Raw genomic sequence first — 24,080 nt, 5'->3', positions numbered from 1 at the left:
TAACTTTCAGACCAATGCACCGGATGTAACAATCCTCACCCAACCTTGATCGTTGATCTTAAAGTTGTCCACGTGTTGTGTTCTGCAGGTAGCAAAACAAAGAAAAACAGGGATGAGAAAAACAGAGGATTTTGATCCTACTTCTCTCTCCAATTATTGTTTCGAGTGGATAATGATGACGTCGCCATACTACTCTCACCAATTATCGTTTCGAGTGGATAATGATCGTTTCGAGTGGATAATGATGACGTCGCCATACTACTCTCCCCAATTATCGTTTCTAGTGGATAATGATGACGTGGTCAAATATAAAACCAGAAACCGCCCAAATTTTGAGATAAAGATTCTTTTGGTTTGTCGGTAAAGTAAGTATATCTTTGCTACGTAGCCGCCAGCAGAAACCGACACCATTCCTGATGACAAGTCAGATAACCACGTGGCATACAATAGGAAGGCTGGGCAGCCGCCAACTTGTCTATAAAGAGAGAGAGAGAGAGAAACCTGCTTGTTTTAGAATAGCTGCTTGTTTTAGAATAGTTGTGCTGATTTTGAGTTTTGTGGTGTAATTGTAAACATTTTTTGAATCCAGTTTGGACTTTGGAGAGAAACAAAAGTCTTGAAATGCAATCAGTGAAGGAGAAGGTGAGTAACATGGCCAGGGCTGCTAAGGAGCAAGTTAACAATACTCGAGGCAAAGTTGAAGAGAAGGTAACCTCTCTCTCTCTCTCTCTCTCTCTCTGTACCTTGATCGATATGTATAATTTAATTGCAGATAGAAAACGCATCGGCGAGGACACCAGAGGAGAGGGAGATGGCCCATGAGAGAAGGAAAGACAAGGAAGCCCGGGCAAACATGGAGTTTCACGAAGAGAAAGCACAGCACAAGGCCGACAGATTGGATGCGAAGCAGCACGCTCACCTTTACGTCGGCCACCATCAACAGCTGGGCAAATATGAGTATCTCATTCCGATGCCTGGTGGTGAGTATCCCATGCGCAGCTCCCCTACTGCCAGGGCAACTCCGACGAGTTGTGCTACAGATTCCACTGACCCAATCAGATTGGATGCCCACCACCAGCATGGCAAACGTGAGTACCCGATTCCGACACCCGGTGGGGAGTATCCCATGGGCGGCGCCACTACCAAAAGGGCGGCTCCGATAACTGGTGCCATGGATCCCAGTACTCCATGTTGCTGAACACCCTTCCGCAATCAAGTATATATATATATATATATATATTAATATTATATTCATAAAACCGCAACTTGTGTTTGTGATGTTGCGAACTTGCGATGTTATTTGTACTTTAGTGTCCTTGTCTTCTCTTTTGTCATATATTTTGTAAAGAATAAAAACCAGTTACAATAATAACCCAGTTCGTTTGTGAATGTCTTTCAGTGCTAGCTTGGTGATGTATGTGTTAACTCAGCAGGGGCTGATGATGTTCACAAGGACAGCATATAGTCCAGCTTCTTTTTATCAATCATCACTTGATATATATATATATATATATACACACTACAGACCACCCCCAATATTGTCCTACTAAGAAACAGAATCAATTGAAATGAAAACTTTCAAAAATTATAGATTGCTTTACTGACAGTGGTAGTCTTCTGATCTACACCCACATTAGTCGACCCTGGAACTCCACATAATGGATGATTCTTCCATCAATGGCAATTACCTGATTCCTCACTTTAGCCTGTCTTGTGCTGTACTTCACCACGAACTTTGGTAAGGATTTATGGTCATCCATACCGGATGGCATTCCCTGTAAGACCCCTTCAAGGAACTCTTCTGCGACATCCCCATCTTCATCTATACGTAGCCGTTTTGCAAACCATCTCAAGCCCTGTACCCATAAAGGGAAGTGTGAAAGTTCCTTACAACAAGAGTTGTATAACACAATTTGTGCACCTTCCTATCTAACCGAAAAAAAAAATTAATAGATAAATAAATAATAATAATAAATTGTGAGCACTAGTAGAAGCATCAATAAGAGTGAGATTTTTGCTTTTCATGAAGGGTGGGGAGATCATTTCACTCACCCATTGTGTCGCAGGGGCCACACTAGTTTCCAAACAACCTCTCAACATTCTTGAAGTAAGGCTGCGTAGTGCTTGCCCCCTAGATCTCGCACATGTAGGAGCCTCATGCACCGGATACGTCTTTTTTAATAAAGTTCTAGAATTTGAGAACAAAATATACAATAGGGAACCCAGAAACAGGGTGTCACAGACTCACAGTACAGTGTCTCCAGCAAGCCACATTTCAACAGAGAAAAATCACAAATGAAATAAAGAGGACTCAGGCCACTTTTTTAAGCCTTTCACAGATTATTTGGGTTGGCTACACACGTTCTGTCCATTTGTAGGAGATAAAGGTTTTATACCAGCAATTCAATCCAAGTTGCCATCCTCTTTCACTTTCTACCACCAACTTGCACCATATTCAACCTTGACGTCTGTTTTATGTGGCAAAGCTATCTCAAATGACTTTCTTCCATCTTGTCATAATTCCTCATATGACCACTCCTCCATCTAAACATCCACATCTCACATCCCAGGCCTTACCAAAGAGTGAAACAGAATACACCAAAATCAACTCTGCACTTCATCCACCCGGCTCTAGTTTGATAGATATGAGTCTCAGTCCTTTAAAAATTTGATTGGATAAAATTTCCCATACCCTAAGCTTTTTGGACTTGTACAATATAAAGTCCATCTTTTCATTCACTAGAGTTTCTGGACTAAAAAAAAGAACACCTAGTTATTGAACAATGGCTACAGAAATGATCCTTCTATGGCACCTACAGGTCAAGATACAGAAAAACACTTCTCTGGTATCCATGGGTCATTAATTTTGAATTCCACCTGTTATTTATTTCTACTCCAATTAAGTCCTTACTCACTTCATGAAATGAAACCCAGAATATACTCACTTCATGAAATGAAACCCAGAATATACTCACTTCATGAAATGAAACCCAGACCTTGTGCTTTATACACAAGGCAGCGATTGGAGTATGCATCAGCTTTGTAGCCTAAAAAAATGGTGCACATTTTATCCGGAGGAATTAGATTACTTGAGCAATGTTTTATGCACATCCCTAACCTACAGTTTAGCTATAAACCCAATATTCCAGGATGGACCAAAAAACTTTCCATATACTGTTGCTAGATGTCTAGACAGATACGAATCAGTTAAAATAAAGAATAATCACCCACAAACCACATATATTCCACTGGCTTATAGATAGCATTGCTATAATGATATTAAACACAGTTTCCTTTACTGATAATAACTAGAAAGATTAATAACATGTCATCTTCATATCAAAGAACTTATTTATTTAATAAAAAGACAAAGAACAAATGCTTATAAATCTTAAAACGTACCGATCCCTAAACCAATCAAATGCAAAAAACTACAAAAACCCTACAATCTACATAGCCACCTCTTTCTTAATTAATAGATATCAGAAAGTTCTAGAGTGGAGGCAAAGAATGAAGCAGCAGCACGACTTTCAATCGTTCCAAGCCCAAGTTAGGACGATTACTTCGATATGTTAGCCCGGTTGTACTTATTGTTCTTTTTGTTATGTAAGCTAATAAAATCAGTGCCTAAAAATAAATATTTCAACGTTTAGTTCAATAATTAAATAAATATTTCAACGTTTAGTTCAATAATTACTCCTGTTACTGACCTAGAGGCACTAGTTTCTTCTAATGGAAGGAGCAGATAGCACAGTGTTTTCCAACGAATGGGTCACCCAGTGTTACCAGCACCTCTGTTACAGAGCTGATGTAGATAGGCTGTCAAAAGGAGGGCACAAGCTGATCAATTCTTGGTTCACTTCTGTCCTAAGCTTGGCCCTGGTTTAACTCCATCAATCCAGCTGGTTGGCAGCCTTGCCCCTTCCATCAATCCAGAAAATCAAGCCTCTATTTGTCTTCAAGTGAACTTCTCGAAGCCCAGTCAGTTCAGCCATTGATGGGTGCAGCAACAGCTGTCAGAATCTTCAAGAAAATCTCTACCAATTTCAGTTTGAGTGCTGTACTTATGTCTTATTCATGTGTCTTAAGCAAGAGGAAATCCCAGGAAAAGATTCTAGAAGATCCAAAATCCTTGCTACTGATCTCAGCATTGGGGCTGTTATCGTATCTTATTATGAAGACACAGCTGGAGGAAGAAAAAGGAAAGTTACTGTTCATGTGAGCAGTAACCAGCCCGTTATCTTTATGGATTTGTTACCTTTTTGGTGTTTAGAGTCATTTGTTAGACTAGTAATTAGTTTTATTTGTTAGTATCTTAGTGAACAAGTTAGGGGTTGTTGCTTGGAGCAATGGCAAAAGGCTCTTTTCGCCTGCACAGTGGTGCGGTTTTGAGTCCTGGGAACTAGTCTCTCCGTAAAGGGGGTAAGGCTTTCTACCTATAGACCCTCCCAAAACCCTGCTTAAGTGCTGGAAGCCTTTGTGCACTGGGTAACGGCCTTTTTTTTTTTTTTTTTTTTCTTAGTGAACAAGTTAGTATTTAGTAACTTAAGTTAGTTTCCATTCTTATCCTTTCTTATTTACTTCCTATTTTGTAATCTGAACTTACTCCTATATATATGGAGCTTACGTGATCAATTGACAAGTTAATGAAGTTTATTTTGAGACATCTTATGCTGTATTATGCTGTATTGATGTGGGATACAGTCATAGTTTTTAAGGCGGTAAAGCGACAAAGGCGTTTGAGGGTCTTTCGGAGCGCCTTAGCGATAAGGCATGCATCAAGCGTCGCCTTATCGACTAAAGCATTCTTGTGTAATTTTTTTATAAAACCAATCTATTTGGCTCAAATCCTAGTTGAATCCTATTACTCATATATTAAATAAATATTAAAGGTTCATATTTATACCAATGTAAGATATTCATCAAGAAAACAAATCAATAAAGTGAATAAACTAAGTTCATCTTCATCAATCATCAATCATCATAACATATTAACATATAATATAAATACGTAATTATGAAACAAAATTATAAATATAAAGAAAAGAAGACATAAAAAATACAAGTATTTATTATACTTGCCTCTATATTTCTACTCCTGTCAAAGAAGAATAAAGTTCACCGTTGCCAGAGCAAGCTCACTGCTGCCGGAGCAAAATGGTTGCCTAGATCAGTGGTTCTTCCTTGTTCCTTGATTCCTTCTCAAAGTCCTTTCTTAAAACCCTTGACAAAATCCAAACCCTATTTGTGAATCGTGTTTTTGTTTTGCTTGTTTTGGTTATTTTTGGAGTAAAGCTGATCCCATACATCTCAAGTGTTAACAAAACCATACACCTACCAACAAAAAATCTATATTTGGAATCTTCAAATTTTAAAATGTGTTTAAAAAAAAGGGGGAAAAAAAAAAAACCCATAAGGCGCTACTTTACGTAAGGCGGAGCACTGCCTTACCATCTCTAGACCGCATCAACGCCAAGGCATTGGCAAGGCGATGCCTTAGCAGCGCCTTAAAAACTATGGATACAGCTGTGTGAGATGCCTAAACTTGAGGGGTGAGATGCCCAAAACCTAACCTTCTTCTTCCCCTTCTCAACCCTCCATCAGTTTCTCTTTTCTTCTTTATTCTAATATGTGAGAGCATGTTTCGACAGCTATTACAAGATTGATTGAAGACTTGAAGCCCTCTAAGATTTCTAATCAGAGACACACACAGAGCCTATCGATTTTCCGTTACAAAGCTTTCCCGGGAAGAATGTTCGAGTGCGTTAACTTCCAGGAACTTACTTCATCCCCAGATTTCTGGCGGATCGCCCGACATGTTTTGCAGTTGCTCAGCAGCATACTGAGAAAGACGAGACCCCCCTTTGATTTCCTCCAAACAACCTGCAGAAGCCCCAGTTTTTAATTCCCCTTAGCAGCACAACTAACTGACTTATGGGGTTGGGTGGTCAGAAGTTCGAAAAAGACTCGACCTTCCAGAGGGTCAGATCTTTGATCGTTGCAGGAATTTGAGGGTTTGTTGAGGACCTTAGGAGGACCACTTGATCCAAATTTGAGGATCATCCGACTCCAGCCCTGGTTCTTGAAGAATCACCAAAACTTTCATTTTCTTGCAACCAACAGATCTCTCAATCTAGCCAGCAAAATTTGCTCGATTTTTATTATTTGTTCCCTCATATAGGATCTTCATTTGATCCATAATTCAGCTCCATCTGAGTTGCAGTTTGTGAGTAATCGAAATCTCCTCTATTCAGCCCTATTTTTCAGATCTGAGTTTATGTTGAAACTGAACTTGATTTGTGTGTTGGAGTTCATGATGGATCCTACTGGGACTAATTACCCCTTGGTAATTTAGTCTTACATCAGAGATAGAACATTGAGATTACATGCTAGAAGCCTAGAACACTAATTCATGCCACTGCATCAACTTTCCTTAAGAGTTTTGTCATCCAATTTCCAGTAACTCCCAATATCCTGTTAAACCAACCCCCTCCCCTGCCCCTCAACCAAAAAAAAAAAAAAAAAATCCACCAACCACTCCCAACATCTCTCCTCTGAAGTTCTATGTAGAGATTTGAGAACCAGAATCAAAGAAAAGGAAAAAAGAGAAAGACAAAGGAATTGGGGATCAAGGCTCGTACCATTGATTGCTCGATGAATCATAATCTACTGCCAGCCACTCTCTTTATATTAATTATGAAATAAATTACATACATTGAGTATGACTCTAAAGACATACTATGAGTAGGACTCTAAAGCCTAATCATAACAGAAAACTTACTTAGACTAGGAAACTAACTCCTCTTAACTCACTTAGACTAGGACTCATTCCATGATGGGGACACTCCCCCTATCGTGGACTTATATTCCAACGCTTCCTCTCAAGATGGAGTATACATGTATCAAAAGAAAGATTCCAGCTTGGACCAACAAGAATAGAAAATCAAATGCAACACCCGTCTTGAATAATAATTGTTGACTCCAATGAACAGTGGGAACTTCAATCAACCACCATAAAACCAAAAACAATATCAACTCAAGCACACCAATCATCAGCAACATCAATAGATAAAAAACGTCGTGTTGAACAATTAGCAATGAACAAAATGGACGGTAGATAATCACCAACATGTGTAGTACTTGATCTTCAAGAGGAGAAGACTTGATCTTCAATGTCTGAGGAAGATTCAATCTCCAAAAGGAAGAACCAAAAATCGCAAAAATGGCAGATATCATCAACCACAATCTAAAATACTATAGTAGCAGGCAGGTTACAATGACAGATGCTCTCCTATAATGGCAGAACTTGATTTCCAATAGGGGAAGACACGATCTTCAGTAAAAAGGAAGAACTCGATCTTCAGTATAAAGGAAGAACTCGATCTTGAAATAAGGGAATCAATTTAATCGCATAAGGTGGACAGTCAATCTTCAAAGAACACCATATTATGCTTTAAAAGAGGTAAAGATGAAGGGCAGCAACTGAGATCCTTAAGAGATCACGTCATTTTAAGATATCACTTCATTAATGTTACCCTTCAAAAAGCTAAATTTGTTATTAAATACACGAGCTAATAAATTATCTTCACTAATAAAAATCTCCAATTGATGAATTGTGCAGAGCTAATAAATCTCCAATTTCCCCCTCACGTGTTATAACATTACATGTGAACAAATAATTCCAATATTCAGTATCCCAAAAAATTTCTTAACCAAGAGCACTAAATAATTTTCAATTCCCCCTCACGACAACAAGGTTGAACAAACAATCTCCAATTACCATGACATGCCAATACTAGTGCCAAAAACACTGTCAAGCCCAAAGATGTGATTTCGGGCCCACAAAACAATAACATGCCTCCCTCCACCTCTTCGAATCCCTCTCTGGCATTCGCATCAATCTCTTGAACTCTAGCATCCTTCTTTTCGGTGTCTCTAAAGCCCGTCAAGCCCAGCTCCTCGCCATCTCTGGTTTCTCCCTTGGCTCCCTCCTAGTTAAATACCTTGACTTGCCCCTTATCTCCTCTAAGCTCTTAGATCATCAGTGCACTCCTATCCTTGATTCTATCAGAAAAAGACTTCAACTTTGGAAAGGTCGGCTGCTTTCCTATGCTGGGCATCTTGTCCTAATCAAATCTGTCCCCCAATTTCTCTACCTTTATTGGTCTGGCATTTTCTCCCTCCCTGCTGCCACCACTAAATCCATCGACTCCCTCCTTTATTCCTTTCTCTAGAAAGGAACTGAATCCCCAAAATTCTTCATCCTTTGAGCTGGTCCAAAATTTGTTCTCGTAAGGCTGAGGGAGGCCTCGGCTTGAGGCATATTAAAGAAACCAACTTGGTGAGCATTCTCAACCTCACTTGAAAATTTATCTTAAAGCATCACATGCAACATTTGGGTTTCCTAGATTTACTCCCATCCCTAAAAGATGATTCCCTTTGGTCCGCTTCCCCTCCCATCTGATGCCTCTTGGATCTGGAGGGAAATCCTTAGCTCCAGATCCCTGGCCCTCCATGCCGTCTCTTTATCCATTGGTAGCGGCTCTCCACCTACATTTGGCCGGATCCCTGGCACCCCTCAGGCATCCTATCCAACCTGGTCTCCCCTAGAGCCATCTACTCCTCTGGTCTTCCCAAATCAGCTCATCTCTCCTACATCCTCTCTCTCCAGGGATGGATTCCTCCTACCTCTCCCCTCCCCTTACTGACGTTTGGTCCTCCCTTCCTCCCATCCCTTTGGCCACCATGGAAGGGAGGACAAGGTTATTTGGTTGTCCTACTCTGCTTCTGCTTGGGACTATATTCAAACAAAAAACCCCCTCATTCCTTGGCACAATACCATTTGTTTCAAAGGCCATATCCCTCGCCACAGCTTCACCATTTGGCATAATCTTTCCAACTGTCTTCCTACACAGTCCTTCCTTCTCTACAGGAACATTCAGGTTTCCCCCTCCTGTTGCCTGTGCTGGAATGGCTCTGAAGATGTTGATTATCTTTTTTTCTTCTGCCCCTTCTCCTCCTCTGTTTGGAAGAGGGTCTTCGGCTCCATTTGGTCATCCCGCAGACCCATCATCCCCTTATCTAGAGAATGGATTTGGATTGATATATGACCTTCAGTGGTTCTCCTATTTGTGATAAGGTTGGGAAGCTCGCCTTTGCGGCTGCCATCAACCATATTTGGATGGAGCGTAATCTTCGTAGATGGACGTCCAACTCCAGTTCTTTTGACAAGATTTGGAATGTCATTTTCTTTGGTGTTAGCTCCAAGATTGGGTGCATTTGGCATCACAGGGCTTCTAGCTCTCTAAGGAATAGGCTTATTGTTGTTGCCTAGGGGCAGGCACCCCCCTCCACTATCTCCCCCCCTAATGTCCCTTTCCTTTAGCTGGGCCCCTTGGCCTTTGAGGTTCCCTTTGGGCTTTGTCTCCCCCCCCCCCTCTTCTTTGTATATTCTTCCTCTTTGTAATGAATTTATCTATTCATCCAAAAAAAAAATGTGACACATGTATATGCCCGATGGTAATTCTGTGATTACGTCATGTGATCCCCAAGTGATGCGGAACTAGGGTCAAAATACCCAACCGGGTTTGGTATAGACCTATCCAAGTTCATAATAGGCAATAATAAGGGGTAATGGCTGAACCGTAATTAACCAATTAAATGGAAAATTTGTAAATCCCTCAATCTTACAATGGAGTGGCAGGATGGTAAATAAATTGAAATTGCAAAGGGGAAGGGCACTCTTGTAATTAATCACAAGTTCCATAGGGATGGCAATTTAGTAATAAAAGGTAACTTCAATTAAAACCACAATCCAATACCAAAGGGTAAATTAGGAATGGCAAACTTGTAAATAATAGTGTCTAAGTGAATGAAATACACATATTAGTGAGAGGGCAAACTTGAAAGAAAGTGAAAACAAAGGAAAAATTAGAATAAGAGAAGAGATGTGGGGGTATAAATGGAAATCTGGAAATAAATGGGTAAAAGATAACTCACGATTTGGGTTTAGAGGTTGTCTTCAACCCTAGAACAAGGGAGTATGGCGGAAGATAAAGGAAAACTTAGAGTGGAAGATTTTCTTCACGACATCCCCTGAAATTTCCATTGATCAATGCTTTCTTCACTATTTCTGGAGATTGTGCAGCATGAGAACCAAAACCTGAAATGATTCCTGCGGCAACTTGCAGAAACCAGCGGTAGTTTTCTGACTTCAATCTCACAGCCCTTTGTGTGTTTAGACCTTAGAATCGAGCCGAGAAACCCAGCAGAAGAGTGTTCCTTTCAGGTGGGAAACGAGAACAATGACAACTCCAGAAATAAGCACGATCTACTCCGCAAAACCAAAACCAGAGTTTGATTTTAGTAGCAAGCCAAAGTTTGATTCCATTAGCAATCGAAGCACACAACAGAAATCAATAGCGAACAGCAGCAAAAAGCAGCCACATCCAATGATCCTATGTCGAATATCGTAAGAAAAAGGTTTTCTCCCTTCAATTACAGTCCAAAAACAAGGGTTCTTCAACCAAAACGGAACACATGAAGGAGATCAATCAGGAAAGCCGTCAAACAACTCGACACATGAAACACCCACCAATGTACGCAACTCAGACGGCCAGCAACAACAAACAATGGCAGTAGCACTAACTGATACCAAATAAGTTTTTTTTTTCTTCTCTTTTTTCAGCAATAATAATCAAACACAGGTTTCCCTATTTCTTCTTCTTCTTCTTCTTCTTCTTCTTCTTCTTCTTCTTCTTCTTCTTTGAGAACCAGAATCAAAGAAAAGGAAAGAAGAAAAAGACAAAGGAATTGGGGAGTATGGCTTGTGCGATTGATTGTCCGATGAATCACAATCTACCGCCAGCCACTTTCTTTATATTGATTATGGAATAATTACATACTATGAATATGACTCTAAAGACATAATATGAGGACTCTGTTGGTGCCAAACTTCGAAAACCATGACGTGGCAATCTGTGTATTGGAAAGAAATGTGGTTTGGCTATGGTCATGGGACAGGTGTCATGAGCACATTGTTGACCCAGCTTAGTGGGGGTAATGGACTAATGGCATACATGGAGAGGTAGTTGAACCCATAAGCTATTTAAGGCAGAAGAAGACTGCTAGAAGAAGAACAATCGACAAATCATACAAAAGCCCATCAGCAATGCAACTCTCTTATCCGTTTTATTTTCACTTTCTAGTGTTAGATATAGCTTAGAACTCTTTGTTTTACTTTTAAGTTTCTTTTCACAGTTTCCATTTCTTGGACTCTAGTGTTTTGTATTCGAAATTTGTCTTATGGAATATACCATTTGTTTTATTCCTTTGGTCCATTTACGGTTTTGTCTTGTCAAAGTCCTTGGAGCAATCGGGGCAAGAGGAGAACCCAAATCGCTTGATTGAAGTCAGAGTTACTAGTGAATCCGGTCAGGAAGGATTCTGGCACGCCCAAGCACTCACCAATATGGTCAGTGGACCGTAACATACTAGGGAAGATTTCGTGAGCCAACAGACTCTAAAGCCTAATCATAATGGGGAACGTTCTTAGACTAGGAAACTAACTCCTCCTAACTCACTTAGACTAGAACTCATTCCACAATGGGGACACCCCCTATCGTGGACTCATATTCCAACAGTCAATAATTACAAAGTCCAACCAAACACGTCCTTAAGTCCATTAGGGTTTTATGGGTATTCTAGAGTCCTTGATATCAAGGTGGTATAATAATGGGTTTTATGGGTATTCTAGAATTCAACCAAACACATCCTTAAGTCCATTAGGGTTTTATGGTCCTTATAATATTCTAGATATTTTTTCTCCAATATAAATAAAGAGGGGCTGGTCTTTATGAGACATAAGCTCAATTCCCCAAATCAGAAGGAGAAAGCTTCTCTTTTAGAAGAAGTGATAATACTACAAGTTTCAAAATTGGAAAACCAGCTCTCGGAAGATCTCTGTGTTAGAGATATTAGTTATATTTCACCAAGGGTAGTATAGTGATTTGTTATGTTACGTTTTATTTTCCTTTTTCCTCCTTAGGGAGGTATGTGTAATATCTTGTAAATATATTAGTGAAGGTAATATATTGGTGTGAATGAGATTTTACTCATAACACATTATTCCACCATACAATCGATTCTCTTCTTCTTCTCCCTCATCTCATTGTTCTTCCCTCATTCTTATATTCTAACTTGGTATTAGAGCACAACATCTTGGTTTGAGAGTCGCATTACAAGTTCCTCCTATTTTTCTCTCTTTGGAACCCTAAGTTACAAAGGGGTTCCAAGGAAGAGATCATTATGTGAAAATACTTGAAGAATCTATGAGATGAGCTTGAAAGAAGGTCAAAGCAAACCCTTGAGTTATTTTATAAGGATTAAAGCTGTTGAGGATTTTTTTAGAACAAATTTCTGGGCACCAATGACTACCGCCAGCTTCCCTTTGAGAACCATCTTTCTCTCTCATCCTGCCATCGTTTGGAATGGTGTCTACCTCTTTTGAATCGCCCAAGGCCCCTCTACAAGGACCCTAGGCTATTGGTCCTAAGGGAAGAGAGGTGTGACTTCACAACCTCATTTTCTCCCTGATTTCAAGTACCGCCTCCTCTGTTTTTTGGTCCTTATTGGCTTCCAAAATCTGTTTATGGTTGATTTATGCTATGTTGGATTGTGAGATGTATTTTTTGGGTCTTAAGGTGTTATGACCTATCTTGCTTCTCCTAAAAGCATGCTTTGATCTGGTTTCCTTTTGGCATAGTGCTTTTACCCTTTGTGGGATTTATCTTTGAGTCTCTGAGAAGGTTTTTTGGGTAGAGTGTGTACTCCCCATTGTGTTTGGAATTCCTCATCCACATCATGTCTAAAGATAGTAGAATTGGAGCTCTCTTTGGTGATATTTCAGCCAGTGCATTGAGTAGTGCTCCTCCTACTCCTATGTTTTTTGATCACCCACTTACTCAGATCTCTATTGTGAAGTTGGAAAAGACCAACTATTTGGATTGGGCTCATTCTGTGAAGCTTTCTTTGTGGAGTAAGAAAAAGATAGGGTATGTAACAGGTACCATTAAGGCTCCTACCCCAGATGACCCAACATATCTCAAGTGGGAGACTGAAAACTCCACTGTTATAGCATGGCTGATTTTTTCCATGAAACCTGAGATTGGAAGAAGGTTTATAAGGAAAGAAACTGCCAAGGATATTTGGGATAGTGTTATTAAAACCTTTGACCATGTGGGTGACTCGGTCAAAGTTTATCAGTTACTTCAGAAGGTTATTAGCATTAAGCAAGAGGAGAAAACTATTTCTGAATACTACATCATTGTCATTAGTCTCTGGGAGGAGTATGATCACTATAGAGACCTCCAACTGTCCAATCCCGAGGATGAAGCTAAGGTTTACAGGACACTTGAGAAGGAGCAGGTTCTTATTTTGCTTAGTGGATCAAATCCCGAGTAAGAGCTGATCCAAATACAAATATTGGGTCGATCTCCACTTCCATCCCTTGATGAAGTGTGCAGCTATTTGTAGAGTGAGGAAACCAGGCGGGTGGCCATGGCACATGCTCCTTCCCTTGAGTAGTCAGCTCTAACTACTAGCTCTTAGAAGGATTGGCATGGTGGTGGCAGAGGCCAAGGCCCACCCAGTGGGGATGACAGACGTTGTATTCACTGTGGGAAGTCTGGGCACACCAAAGACAGATGTTGGGTGCTTCATAGTCAACCTCCTGGCATGCATGGTGGTACTAGTGGTGCTTATGCTGGACGTAGTGGGGGAGCTAGAGCCCACAGTGTTGAGGCCGAGCATGCTACTATAAGGTCTATTCCTTGACCACAGTCAGAACACAGTTCCCTTACTCGGGAGGACATTATAGCCATCCGCAAGGTCATGTCTCAACTGGAAGGCTCATCATCTTCTTCTTTTACAATGCCAGATTCTTCAGCTTCCACCTTACAGGTTTCCTCATCTGCCCCATCCACAACACCATCTCGGGTTATTGATTCTGGTGCTACGGACTATATAACTGATACGTCCCATTATTATGATACGTACTCTATTTGTTCTGGTAGAGATAAGGTCAGGGTTGCCGATGACTCCCTCTCTTCCATTTCTGGTAAAGGTAGCATTCCTATTACTTCGTCCATTTCATTTAATTTTGTTCTTCACGCTCCTGACTTTACCCGTAATCTCTTATCTATGAGTCATCTAACAAAATCCTTAAATTGTTGTCACTTTTTTCCTTCTCATTTTCTCTTTCAAGATTTGGTGACGAAAAGGATTATTGGCAATGGGCGTGAAGAGAAAGGACTCTACCTACTTGAACCTCAATCACCTGTTTTGGCTACAGCTTAATCTTATGTGTGTGGAAGGACTGATAGTAGTTCTGTGGATTCTGTGATGTTGTGGCACCAACGTTTAGGACACCTATCTTTTGTTGTTATGAGGAAACAATTACCTCATTTATTTACTTCTTTTCCTAGTTCCCATGTCTTTCATCGTGAATCATGTATTTTTGCTAAAAATTGTCGTTCTTCTTATTCTTATCATGGTAATAGATCTGTTGTTCCTTTTCACATTGTGTACTCTGATGTTTGGTGGGCCTTCTACTACTACTTCTTTACTTGGTTTTCGTTACTTTGTTTCCCTTGTTGATGATTTTTCCCGTGCTACTTGGAATGTTCTGATGAAGCACAAGAGTGATCTGTATGATGCCTTTAAAATTTTTTATCATATGGTATGTACATAATTTGATACCAAAATTAAAATTGTTCGTTCAACAGGGGGAAGTATATGTATGGTGGTCTTCAAGACTTTTTTACTGACCATGGCATTATCCATCAACTAGCTTGTATTGACACATCCCAACAAAATGGGGTAGCTGAGAGGAAAACCGTCATTTGTTGGAAGTCAGTAGGAGTCTTCTTTTTTGTGTGATGCTCTTCTTACTGCTTCTTATTTGATCAACCGTATGCCAACACAACTCCTTGGCTCCAAAACTCCCCTGGACATTTTGTCTCCTCAGTCTTCTTCTTTCTCTTCCCCCCAAAGTGTTTGGGTGTATCTGTTATGTCTATGTTAATAAGTCTTCTCGGACTAAACTGGACCCCAAGCCACTTAAATGTATCTTTCTTAGCTACTCTTCCACTACCAAGGGATACAAGTGCTATCATCCTTCTTCCAGATGAAGACTCCTCTCTAAAGATGTCACCTTCCTTGAGTCTGCACCTTTTTTAACCTCTCCTCAGCATCCTTTTCAGGGGGAGCATAATGCAGGTGAAAAGGCTACTGATGAGATTCCTTTTCTTTCTCCATTGCCTATCTCTCCTTTTATGCTTGACATTGGGAAACACAAAGAGGGGGATATTACTGATGTTGGTGAGCATTCCAAAGGTGGTTCAGGTTCAGGTTCAGATTCAGGTAGTGAAAAGATGACCATTGTGTATACAAGGAGGAATAAGAAGACCTGCCAAGAGTCCTCTTCGAATCCAACTCTTGAGATCCACCCTTCTTAGTCAGGTTAGATCTTCCTCATCATCATCAGAGTTAGATCTTCCTATTGCTATTAGGAAAGGAAAGAGAGTTTGTACTAATCCTATAGCCCAGTTTGTTTCCTATGATTCTCTCTCCCCTACAAGTGTTGCAATTACTATTGCTCTCATATGCTTCTACTCCCAAGAATGTTTCTGAAGCTATGTTTGACCCTAAGTAGAAGCAAGCCATGACTGAAGAAATGCTGGAAAAAAATTGTACCTGAAAATTGGTTGACCTTCCAAGGGGAAGAACTCTAGTTGGATGCAGGTGGGTCTACACAATCAAGTACCAGTCAGATGGTACTATTGAGAGGTACAAAGCAAGGCTGGTGGCAAAAGAATATAGCCAAGTGTATGGGATTGACTATCAGGAGACATTTCATTTTGTGGCTAAGTACAACACCATCGGGTCCTTCTATCTCTGGCAGCAAATAAGGATTGGCCATTGTATCAATTGGATGTGAAGAATGCCTTTCTACATGGTGACTTGGAAGAAGAGGTGTATATGTAAACCCCTCCTGGCTTCAAGTTCCCTTCAGCTGCAGGAAAGGAGTGCCTTCTCAAGAAGCCTCTGTATGGCCTTAAACAATCTCTAAAGACTTGTTTTGAAAGGTTCCGATAGGCCATTCTGAAGAATGGTTATTCCCAAAGTCAGGCTTACCACACTCTATTCACTAAGCATGGTAATGGCACTATTACAGCTCTGATTGTCTATGTTGATGACATTGTGGTAACTAGAGATGACAGAGTTGAGATACCCAATCTGAAGAACTACTTTGCCCAACAATTTGACATTAAGGATCTAGGACCCTTAAAATATTTCCTGGGGTTTGAAGTGTCTAGATCTAAGAAGGGCGTAAATATATGCCAAAGGAAGTTTATTCTAGACATATTAAAAGAAACAGGAATGTTAGGCAGCAAACCTGCAATTCTCCTATTGAGCAGAATCATAAGTTGGGGGAAAATGCTGGCTCTTCTCTTGTTGATGCAGGGAAATATCAAAGGCTAGTTGGGAAGCTTATCTATTTGTCATTAACTCGTCCAGACATTACTTATACAGTGGGGGTGGTGAATCAGTTTATGCATGCTCCCAAGAGTGGGCACTTGGATGCAGTTTACTGCATTCTCCAGTATTTGAAGTCCTCTCTAGGAAAATGACTACTTTTTGTCAAGCATAACCACATGAGGATAGAAGGCTTCACTGATGCAGATTGGGCTCGTTCAGTTTCTAATAGGAGATCTACCTCAGGCTATTGCACATATGTAGGTGGAAACCTAGTTACATGGCGGAACAAGAAGCAACCTGTGGTGGCTCGGTCTAGTGCAGAGGCAGAATTTAGTGGTGGCTTGGTCTAGTGCAGAGGCAGAATTTAGAGCCATGGCTCATGGAATGTGTGAGCTTCTTTGGTTGAGAAGGCTGGTCCAAGACTTGGGGTTTGATACTGAGGCACCTATGAGGCTTTATTGTGACAACAAAGCTGTCATAAGTATAGCCCACAACCCTGTGCAACAGGACAGGACAAAGCACATAGAGAAAGACAGGCACTTTATTAAAGAAAAGATTAACACTAGTTACATATGCACACCTTTTGCGAGGACTGGAGATCAACTGGCTGACATCTTCATAAAGGGTCTTCTTCATCATCAGTTCAGTTCTCTACTGTCCAAGCTGGGAATGCATGATATTTATTCTCCAACTTGAGGGGGGAGTGTTAGAGATATTAGTTATGTTTCACTAAGGGTAATTTAGTGATTTGTTATGTTATGTTTTATTTTCTTTTTTCCTCCTTAGGGAGGTATGTGTAATATCTTGTAAATATATTAGTGAAGGTAATATATTGATGTGAGTGAGATTTTACTCGTAACATATTATTCCACCATACAATCGATTCTCTTTTTCTTCTCCCTCTTCTACTTCTCCATCTTCTCCCTCATCTCATTGTTCTTCCCTTATTCTCATATTCTAACTCTCTGTTGATCTAAATCAGGGAAGCCCAAAGGGGAATAGAGAAAAGAATGAATAGCACACAAATGGCTGGCTGATTGATGACCCTAGCACGGCAAAACAGGAGGTTTCAGAGAAAGAGTGGATTGACCCCTTGAGATCACTAGGGAGTTTCTTCTAGACAGGAGATGGACCGTCTCTATTACAATTCTCATCTGTTGGATCTGGAAGCTGCAGAGTTGATCAAATAATTTGTCCTCAAGCTGACATATAATATTCTAAGTCAAGGAAAAAACTAGATTGTAACAAGTGGCTAGTCTAATTATGAGTCAAATATATTGAAGGAAATTTACCCTTGGTTATCAAGAGATAGTGTCTAATTCTGGAGGTCTTGGGAGATATACTTGCTCCTGATCAGAAAATCTAGAAGCCTGAAGTGCTGTGGGCTCCTGAAGAATTGCATCTGTGAATTGCATAGCAGATGAACTGATGAAATCTGGAGTAGATAGACAGAACCCGTATCTGGGTTCTTTTCCTATTATGTATCCGTCAAACCTTCAAGGTCCTGGCCAGTGTGACCATCTGCTGTTGATGTTGAACCTTTTTTTTTTCCTTCTCATCAACAAAATTTTGTTCACCAAAAATAACTGATTGCACCAAATGAATATTTGGAATAGAATAAACAGGATGAAAAAGAAATGGGACGAAGGGTGGGGGGAGTCGCTCCAAGCCAACAAGTAAAAGAACCACCCAATAGAAACTCAGGAACTTGAAGCTCAAATGCTCCTATAGGTTGATTCCATAGATGCAAAAGGTCTTGCCAAAATGGCACCAGAGACCAAATCAATTGCATGTTGATAGTCCTTCATTGGTGACAGTTCATTTGCAAATTCCCAAGAATTAGGTTAAAGTATGTCAACATTCCATGCAATTCTCAAGGTTGATTTTCCAGCATCATCATTTATGATCATCCATAGGCTAGTCATTTGATTTCTATTTTCTTCTACATCTCCAAATAATCATCATAAGCTTTAATGTAGTTGCTCTTTCATAATGAATGGTGCTTCAGTCATACAATAAAATCCTTCCCAATGGTACTTCTAAATAGTCCTTATCAGTGAAGTACTGATGCAGAATCCAGGTCAAAATACCTTATTGGGTTCGCTTATGGGCCCACCCAAACATATAATTGTCAAGTATCAAATGATGATAGCAATTCTGTAAATATACCGAAGATCAATGTAGGTGGCAACTTGGTAATTAACAGAATTCTTAAAGGTGCTATTGGGTCACTTGATAGAAAAGGATATGGTGGAGGGGACAAACTTGGAACTAAAAGGAAATAAAGAACAAAGGAGAATACGGGAGAAAGGCAGGGGTATTAAGGGAGAGTAAGAGATTAAAATAAGGAAACAAAAGGGAATTGTGAGGGGAGGTGTTCTCTTCAACCTCCCAATCTGTAAGGGAGGTGGAAAACCAGTACAATGCGAGGGAGGAGAACTCCTTCAGTTGTTATCAGTTGAGTCTGAAATTTCAGGCGAACCGTCACCACTCAAAGCCCTATTGCACACAATAAGGAGCAGGTCAAAAGAATAAGCAACGAGTGAAAGAGCTCAACCTGATACAATACCAGGTGGCAGGTACTGGTTTTACTATGGCTGCAGTTCGATTCTTAACAACAGGGAATGTTCTTGGGGCTAAGCATCTAGAGTTTATTTCGCCTACGGGTAGGCAACATACGCCCAGATTCTTAGGAGGCAAGGAGTTGTATTGATGGAGTTCGATCCAATTGTACAGGGCTGCTACTGCTGTCCAGAAACAGGGGATGGGGAAAGAAAACCACAAAAGGAAGAGGAGAGAGGAGAGGATTCACATGGAAGAAGAAGGGGGGAGGAAGAGAGCACACATTGCAAGCACTCAAACAAATCACTCAATTCATATTCTGCCCAATGAATTGGGTTACAAGCATATTTATAAAAATGAAATTAAAAGCTTCCTAATTGAAGTCTAAAACTGAAATAGTAATAAAATCTCCTAATTATCTAACCCAACCTATATGGAATCAGACTCTGAAATTAAAACAGAATATAACTCTAGCCCAACTAAAGATTACACCATATATTTATATAAGTAAATAAATAAACTAATAATATTCTATTAGAACAAAGACACAAATTTGGACCCGGTTCATGGTCTGGATTCCCAAACGGGTTCAGGTCAATCCATGGAAGTGCTCCGGCATCAAGAACTTTCTCAGACAATGACATAATAGGAGAGTGGAGCAATAGTTCACCAAGACGACCATAAGTGAATGTAACTAACGAAAAGAAAGGAGAAGAAGGAACAAGAAAAAATTAGGGAGGAAAAGAGTCATCAGTTACAAAGACATACCAGCCACTGAACAAAGCAATCGAGCTTCTTAGGTAGAATGGATTCTTCATGCTAGTGTTCTCAAGGTGAAAAGGAAGTCCAGAAGGGGCTAGGTAACACAGGCCAAGGCTGAGATGCAACTACTGAGCACCAAGACAAGACTAAAAAGAGCAACCCAGTGCACGAGGCTCCCACTACTGCAGGGTCTGGGAGGGGAAAATGTACGCGGCCTTACCCCCTGTTTCGCAGAAGAGGCTGTTTCCAAGTTTTGAACATGTGACCAACATGTTGCAATAGTGCAACTTAACCGTCGCGCCACAGGCTCGCCCACTTCCTTACAAACTTATATAGAAGACATAAAAACAGACTCAAACTCATAAAAAGATAAAGGCCTAAACCAAATACTGAACTGATAGAATAACTTAAACTAACTAGGAATTGAAAAAATGAAGGAAAGAGACTGAAATAAGGCTGCACTCTTAGAGACTTATTCCAGCCAAACTAAAACACTTGATAACCTATAAAATAAAGGAATAAGAATCGAACTAAATAATAAAGTAAATGCCGTATTCATTTCTCCTACCCATATTTTAGGCCCATTAAAGTGTTCTATGACAACAAAAACTCATTGGACCAAAGGCCCAACATGTATAACTCAGCCCAAGCCTTATGTCCACTGAAAAAAGTTCACTTCTGCTGATTTATCTGCATCACTATCATGGGTCATGGATATCTTTCTGTCTTTCAAGAAATTGTACCCATCACTAAGAAGACTATGTATGTAATATTCTCTTTCACTGTGCTCTATTTTGTTGTTACCTATCTAACATGTCCTCTACATTGCATCAGTTTCGTTTGTAACCTGAGGGAACGAAAAGGCTATATTATGTTACGTTCTCTATTAACTACTTTTTATATGTGTATGTGCGCAAATGTTTGCAAACATGTGGGCACTGGTCTTGTGTGGAAAACGTTTTTGCATGGAGTTGCATCAACAGTTTTGTTGTACTTAGACAAGTTGAAGGTAGGGCTTCCACTCCATTTTATTCTTAAAACAACAATTGGGTCCACATTGTGCACAAACAGTTCACAAACGCATTCCCCATACATATATTTTATCATGTTTAATATCCAATACGTTAGGAATGGGAGTGGGAGCACTAGGCCAAAGTTTGGCGTATTGAAGTAGCTGAGTAAGGCCTAAAAACCAGCTGAGCTAAGAGATATTCCAGAGAGAAGCTAAAGAGTTTGCAACCCTGAAGAGGTAAGATAAATTCCACATTGACATTTCCATGTTGGGTATGTTTGGAAATGTCCACCATTCCACTTATACAATGCTGAAGCTACCACACCACTCCATGCCATGCAAACTTCCCCTTCATAATAAATGTCTGCAGAAAACTGATCATTTTCTGAGATTTTCTTTGTTGGGTATATTTTGACATGCCTCATTCTAAGTAGATATGGGCATGCATTAGATTATCAGGACCCCCCCCCTGCAAAGATCAATTCGTTGAATTTCTTATGTGGTACACATGTAGACAGCCACTATTTCTTTTTAGAGTTGGGAAATCAATCCAGCATTGTATTCTCGGTCTCTTTCCACTAATCCTTTACATTGTTCATGAAGCAATTTGCTACGCTAGTTAAAACATTTTCCTTTAATGAATAATGGGAAATTTTATTAGGAGAGCAGAAGAAAAGGGAGCAGAAAAAGAAGTTGGCATGTGAGACAAATTAATCTAATGGCCAGCACGAACTATGTTCAGAGAAGTAAACTCACAGCAAAAGGATGAAGAGTCATTAAAGTGAAGAAAAAACTTTATAGGAGATCCTAATGCAAAACTATCTGTTTTGGAAAGCAAAAAAATCTAGTAAGGTGTCAGAGATCACACCAATCAGATCAACCATTTTAGAAGAGAAGAAAGCTTGCTCCAATACCAGTAGTGACAAAGAAATATTAATATTAAAAATACCTGGCCGCATAAATCAAATAAATGAAAAAAAAAAAAAAATCAGCCAAAAAGTGGAAAAAGGGAAATAATCCCACCATGGCTGGAGTGGACACTAAAATTTGGTTTAGAAGATACAATACCACCAAAGTAAGGAAAATTTCTCTAACCGTTTTTACTCATCGACCATAAGTCAACCCTCACCACTGGTGCTTGATTCCTCCCAGAGTCTATAACAAAATTAGAAACCAATAAGAACGGTGGTGTTCCAGACACACTTGTTATCATAGAAAGTGGTATTAACAGCACCAAAGATCCTTTATTTAGCTCATACTACAAATGATGTCAACCCTTTCCTTTCCCTTCTTACAAGGCAACATGACATCAAGGATGGCGACACTACCCAGCCAAAGCTGTAGCTTTCATTACAGAGAACTGGGTCATGTTTCTTCATTCTGAACTTTACTCTGCATATGTCCAAATTGAGCATGGAATCTACGTAATGTCAAACAACTCAAATCTTCCTAACCTGAATGGCCTTGTATTGAAAGCATATTTGTAAAGGACTGATCATGTTTTCTTTCCTGTTACAATGTAATTACTTCTAGTGTACTCCAACCAAGGTTAATGCATCTCTTTGAACAAAAATCAGAACACAGGAAAAGACGAAAGTCAAGGAGAACAAAAAATTAAGAAGTTATGGTTAAACTAGATTAACTAATCATCAGATTAAAGATGATTTGGATCAAGGCAACCAAATAACATCTAAGACAACACAAAATTTCTGACAGTCCACTAACAGTTAGGGGCTATGGAATCTCCACCTGGATGAATATCAATCTCAGAAAACTACAGGTAACAACAGACACCCTCCCCTCCACACCCCACACACCCCACCCCACCCCCCCCCCCCAAAAAAAAAAAAAAAAGTAGAAGGCAGATCCCTCTTTCATATAGGGAAGCTACATTTAAGTCAAATTTTATTATCAAATATCAGACAAAAATTTTAGTCCGTTCATTTTTTTGCCATATTGTCTAACGCATTTCTGCTGCAAACAAAAAAACTTTTCTTCTCCTGAAGTAAAGCTCTTTTGGATTTTGTAGCATCTTTTCGCAACAAAAAAAAATGTACTTCAATGGTAGAGAGGTGCCCAACACAACAGTATGTCTGCTAAATTTACTAATTGGAGCAAAAAGTTCCAAGCTCCTATTCCTAATCCAAAAAGCTGTAAATCATCACGCAATCTAAATAAAAAATAAAAAAACAAAAAATAAAAAATAAAAATAAAAAAAAAAAAGAGGGGGAGAACGCCTTTATCCTCTCTATCTTCTACCTACTTTTGCTTTTGGGAATATAACGTCAATTGATTTGTTCATTAAGATGCTTCACTAGAAGGAAGCTTCGATGAATTAGAATAACATTAAAGTTTCTTTTCATGTGAAGTAAATAAAAAAAATTAAGACTCGCCCATAATTAAATTCAGCTAATAATTCAGACGTTCAAAAACAAAGATGAGAAGAGAGAATAGCATCTCCCTCCCCAAGTTACCAAACACTGAAATTAACAAACAATAAAAATTACCAACAAATTCGAAGAAGAAACTAAAGTAATACGGTGAGAAACAGAAAGAGTGATTAGGAGCAAATAAAACCTGAACTCCGCCATCGCCGCGATCGCAGGGGGTTAGAACAGGACCCAAGTAAGATCTATCAACGGCAACTGGAACTTCAACACTAAACCCCGAGATGGATCGACGAGTTTCTGCCTTATGCCCACGATTACGATGCCCATCTGCATCTTCATCTTCATCGTTCACATCGTGATGATCATCTTTCAGAAACCCAAGTATGCTTGCTATCCTTCTCATAAAACCCATTATCAAACGGGCTTCAACAAGCGCGCGCGGGGGGGCACACACACACACACATCCAAGCTTCCTTATAGCAGAAAAGAGGGAGAGCAGAGTAACTCAGGTGTAGAAACGTATTTTGCTCATGGGTGATTGACTGTGTTGTGCAGTTGTTTTTCTGAGTTGTGACTTGAAAGTTGAAACTTCCCCAGTTTGGTGGGAGCAATTTTTCTGACCGCTTTGGCTTGTAAAAGCACTTCGTAATAGAAAAGGGTAGTGGTAGGAAATTGGAGAGGATGGCAATTGATTAATTTAGTTAATAAATCAACTAATTAATTTGTTGTGTCACGAAATTGCTCCTAGGCTTTCTTTGTGTCCTGAACGAGAGAAAGGACGTTCTACCCAAAAAAAAAAAAGGGGAGAATAGATA

At 39.8% G+C, this 24,080-nt stretch overlaps 2 protein-coding genes across 3 annotated transcripts; one reads left to right on the top strand and one right to left on the bottom strand.

The window, feature by feature from the left end:
* The first annotated feature begins 498 nt into the window (after nt 1–498).
* Nucleotides 499–1,389, top strand: LOC122069273 (late embryogenesis abundant protein 6-like). Of its 2 annotated transcripts, none has more exons than XM_042633250.1 (2): nt 499–642; nt 773–1,389. In XM_042633250.1, the coding sequence occupies exons 1-2, from the start codon at nt 622–624 to the stop codon at nt 1,196–1,198; spliced, it is 447 nt and encodes a 148-aa protein (XP_042489184.1). In that variant the 5' UTR covers nt 499–621; the 3' UTR covers nt 1,199–1,389. The 2 variants fall into 2 exon arrangements, with proteins under 2 accessions (XP_042489184.1, XP_042489183.1); XM_042633249.1 differs by having other exon boundaries at nt 508–708.
* An 85-nt stretch (nt 1,390–1,474) lies between these two features.
* On the bottom strand, nt 1,475–23,908 carry LOC122069274. Its single transcript, XM_042633251.1, has 2 exons — nt 23,453–23,908; nt 1,475–1,856 (listed from the first exon to the last, which is right to left on the bottom strand). The coding sequence occupies exons 1-2, from the start codon at nt 23,675–23,677 to the stop codon at nt 1,623–1,625; spliced, it is 459 nt and encodes a 152-aa protein (XP_042489185.1). The 5' UTR covers nt 23,678–23,908; the 3' UTR covers nt 1,475–1,622.
* Between the last annotated feature and the right edge of the window lie 172 nt (nt 23,909–24,080).

This window comes from Macadamia integrifolia, unplaced genomic scaffold, assembly GCF_013358625.1.
Source record: "Macadamia integrifolia cultivar HAES 741 unplaced genomic scaffold, SCU_Mint_v3 scaffold570, whole genome shotgun sequence".
NCBI classification, from domain to species: Eukaryota; Viridiplantae; Streptophyta; class Magnoliopsida; order Proteales; family Proteaceae; genus Macadamia; species Macadamia integrifolia.
The sequence above is the reverse complement of the archived record's forward strand: the minus strand, read 5'-3'. Positions and strand labels throughout refer to the sequence as shown.

Bases quoted from the DNA above. Each gene is read 5' to 3' on its own strand.
- LOC122069273 (XM_042633249.1), top strand. From the start codon at position 622: ATGCAATCAGTGAAGGAGAAGGTGAGTAACATGGCCAGGGCTGCTAAG. The intron at 709-772 runs GTAACCTCTCTC...ATTTAATTGCAG, and splicing joins GAGGCAAAGTTGAAGAGAAG to ATAGAAAACGCATCGGCGAG.
- LOC122069274 (XM_042633251.1), bottom strand. From the start codon at position 23,677: ATGGGTTTTATGAGAAGGATAGCAAGCATACTTGGGTTTCTGAAAGAT. The intron at 1,857-23,452 runs GTTTTATTTGCT...TTATGGGTACAG, and splicing joins GCGGCGATGGCGGAGTTCAG to GGCTTGAGATGGTTTGCAAA.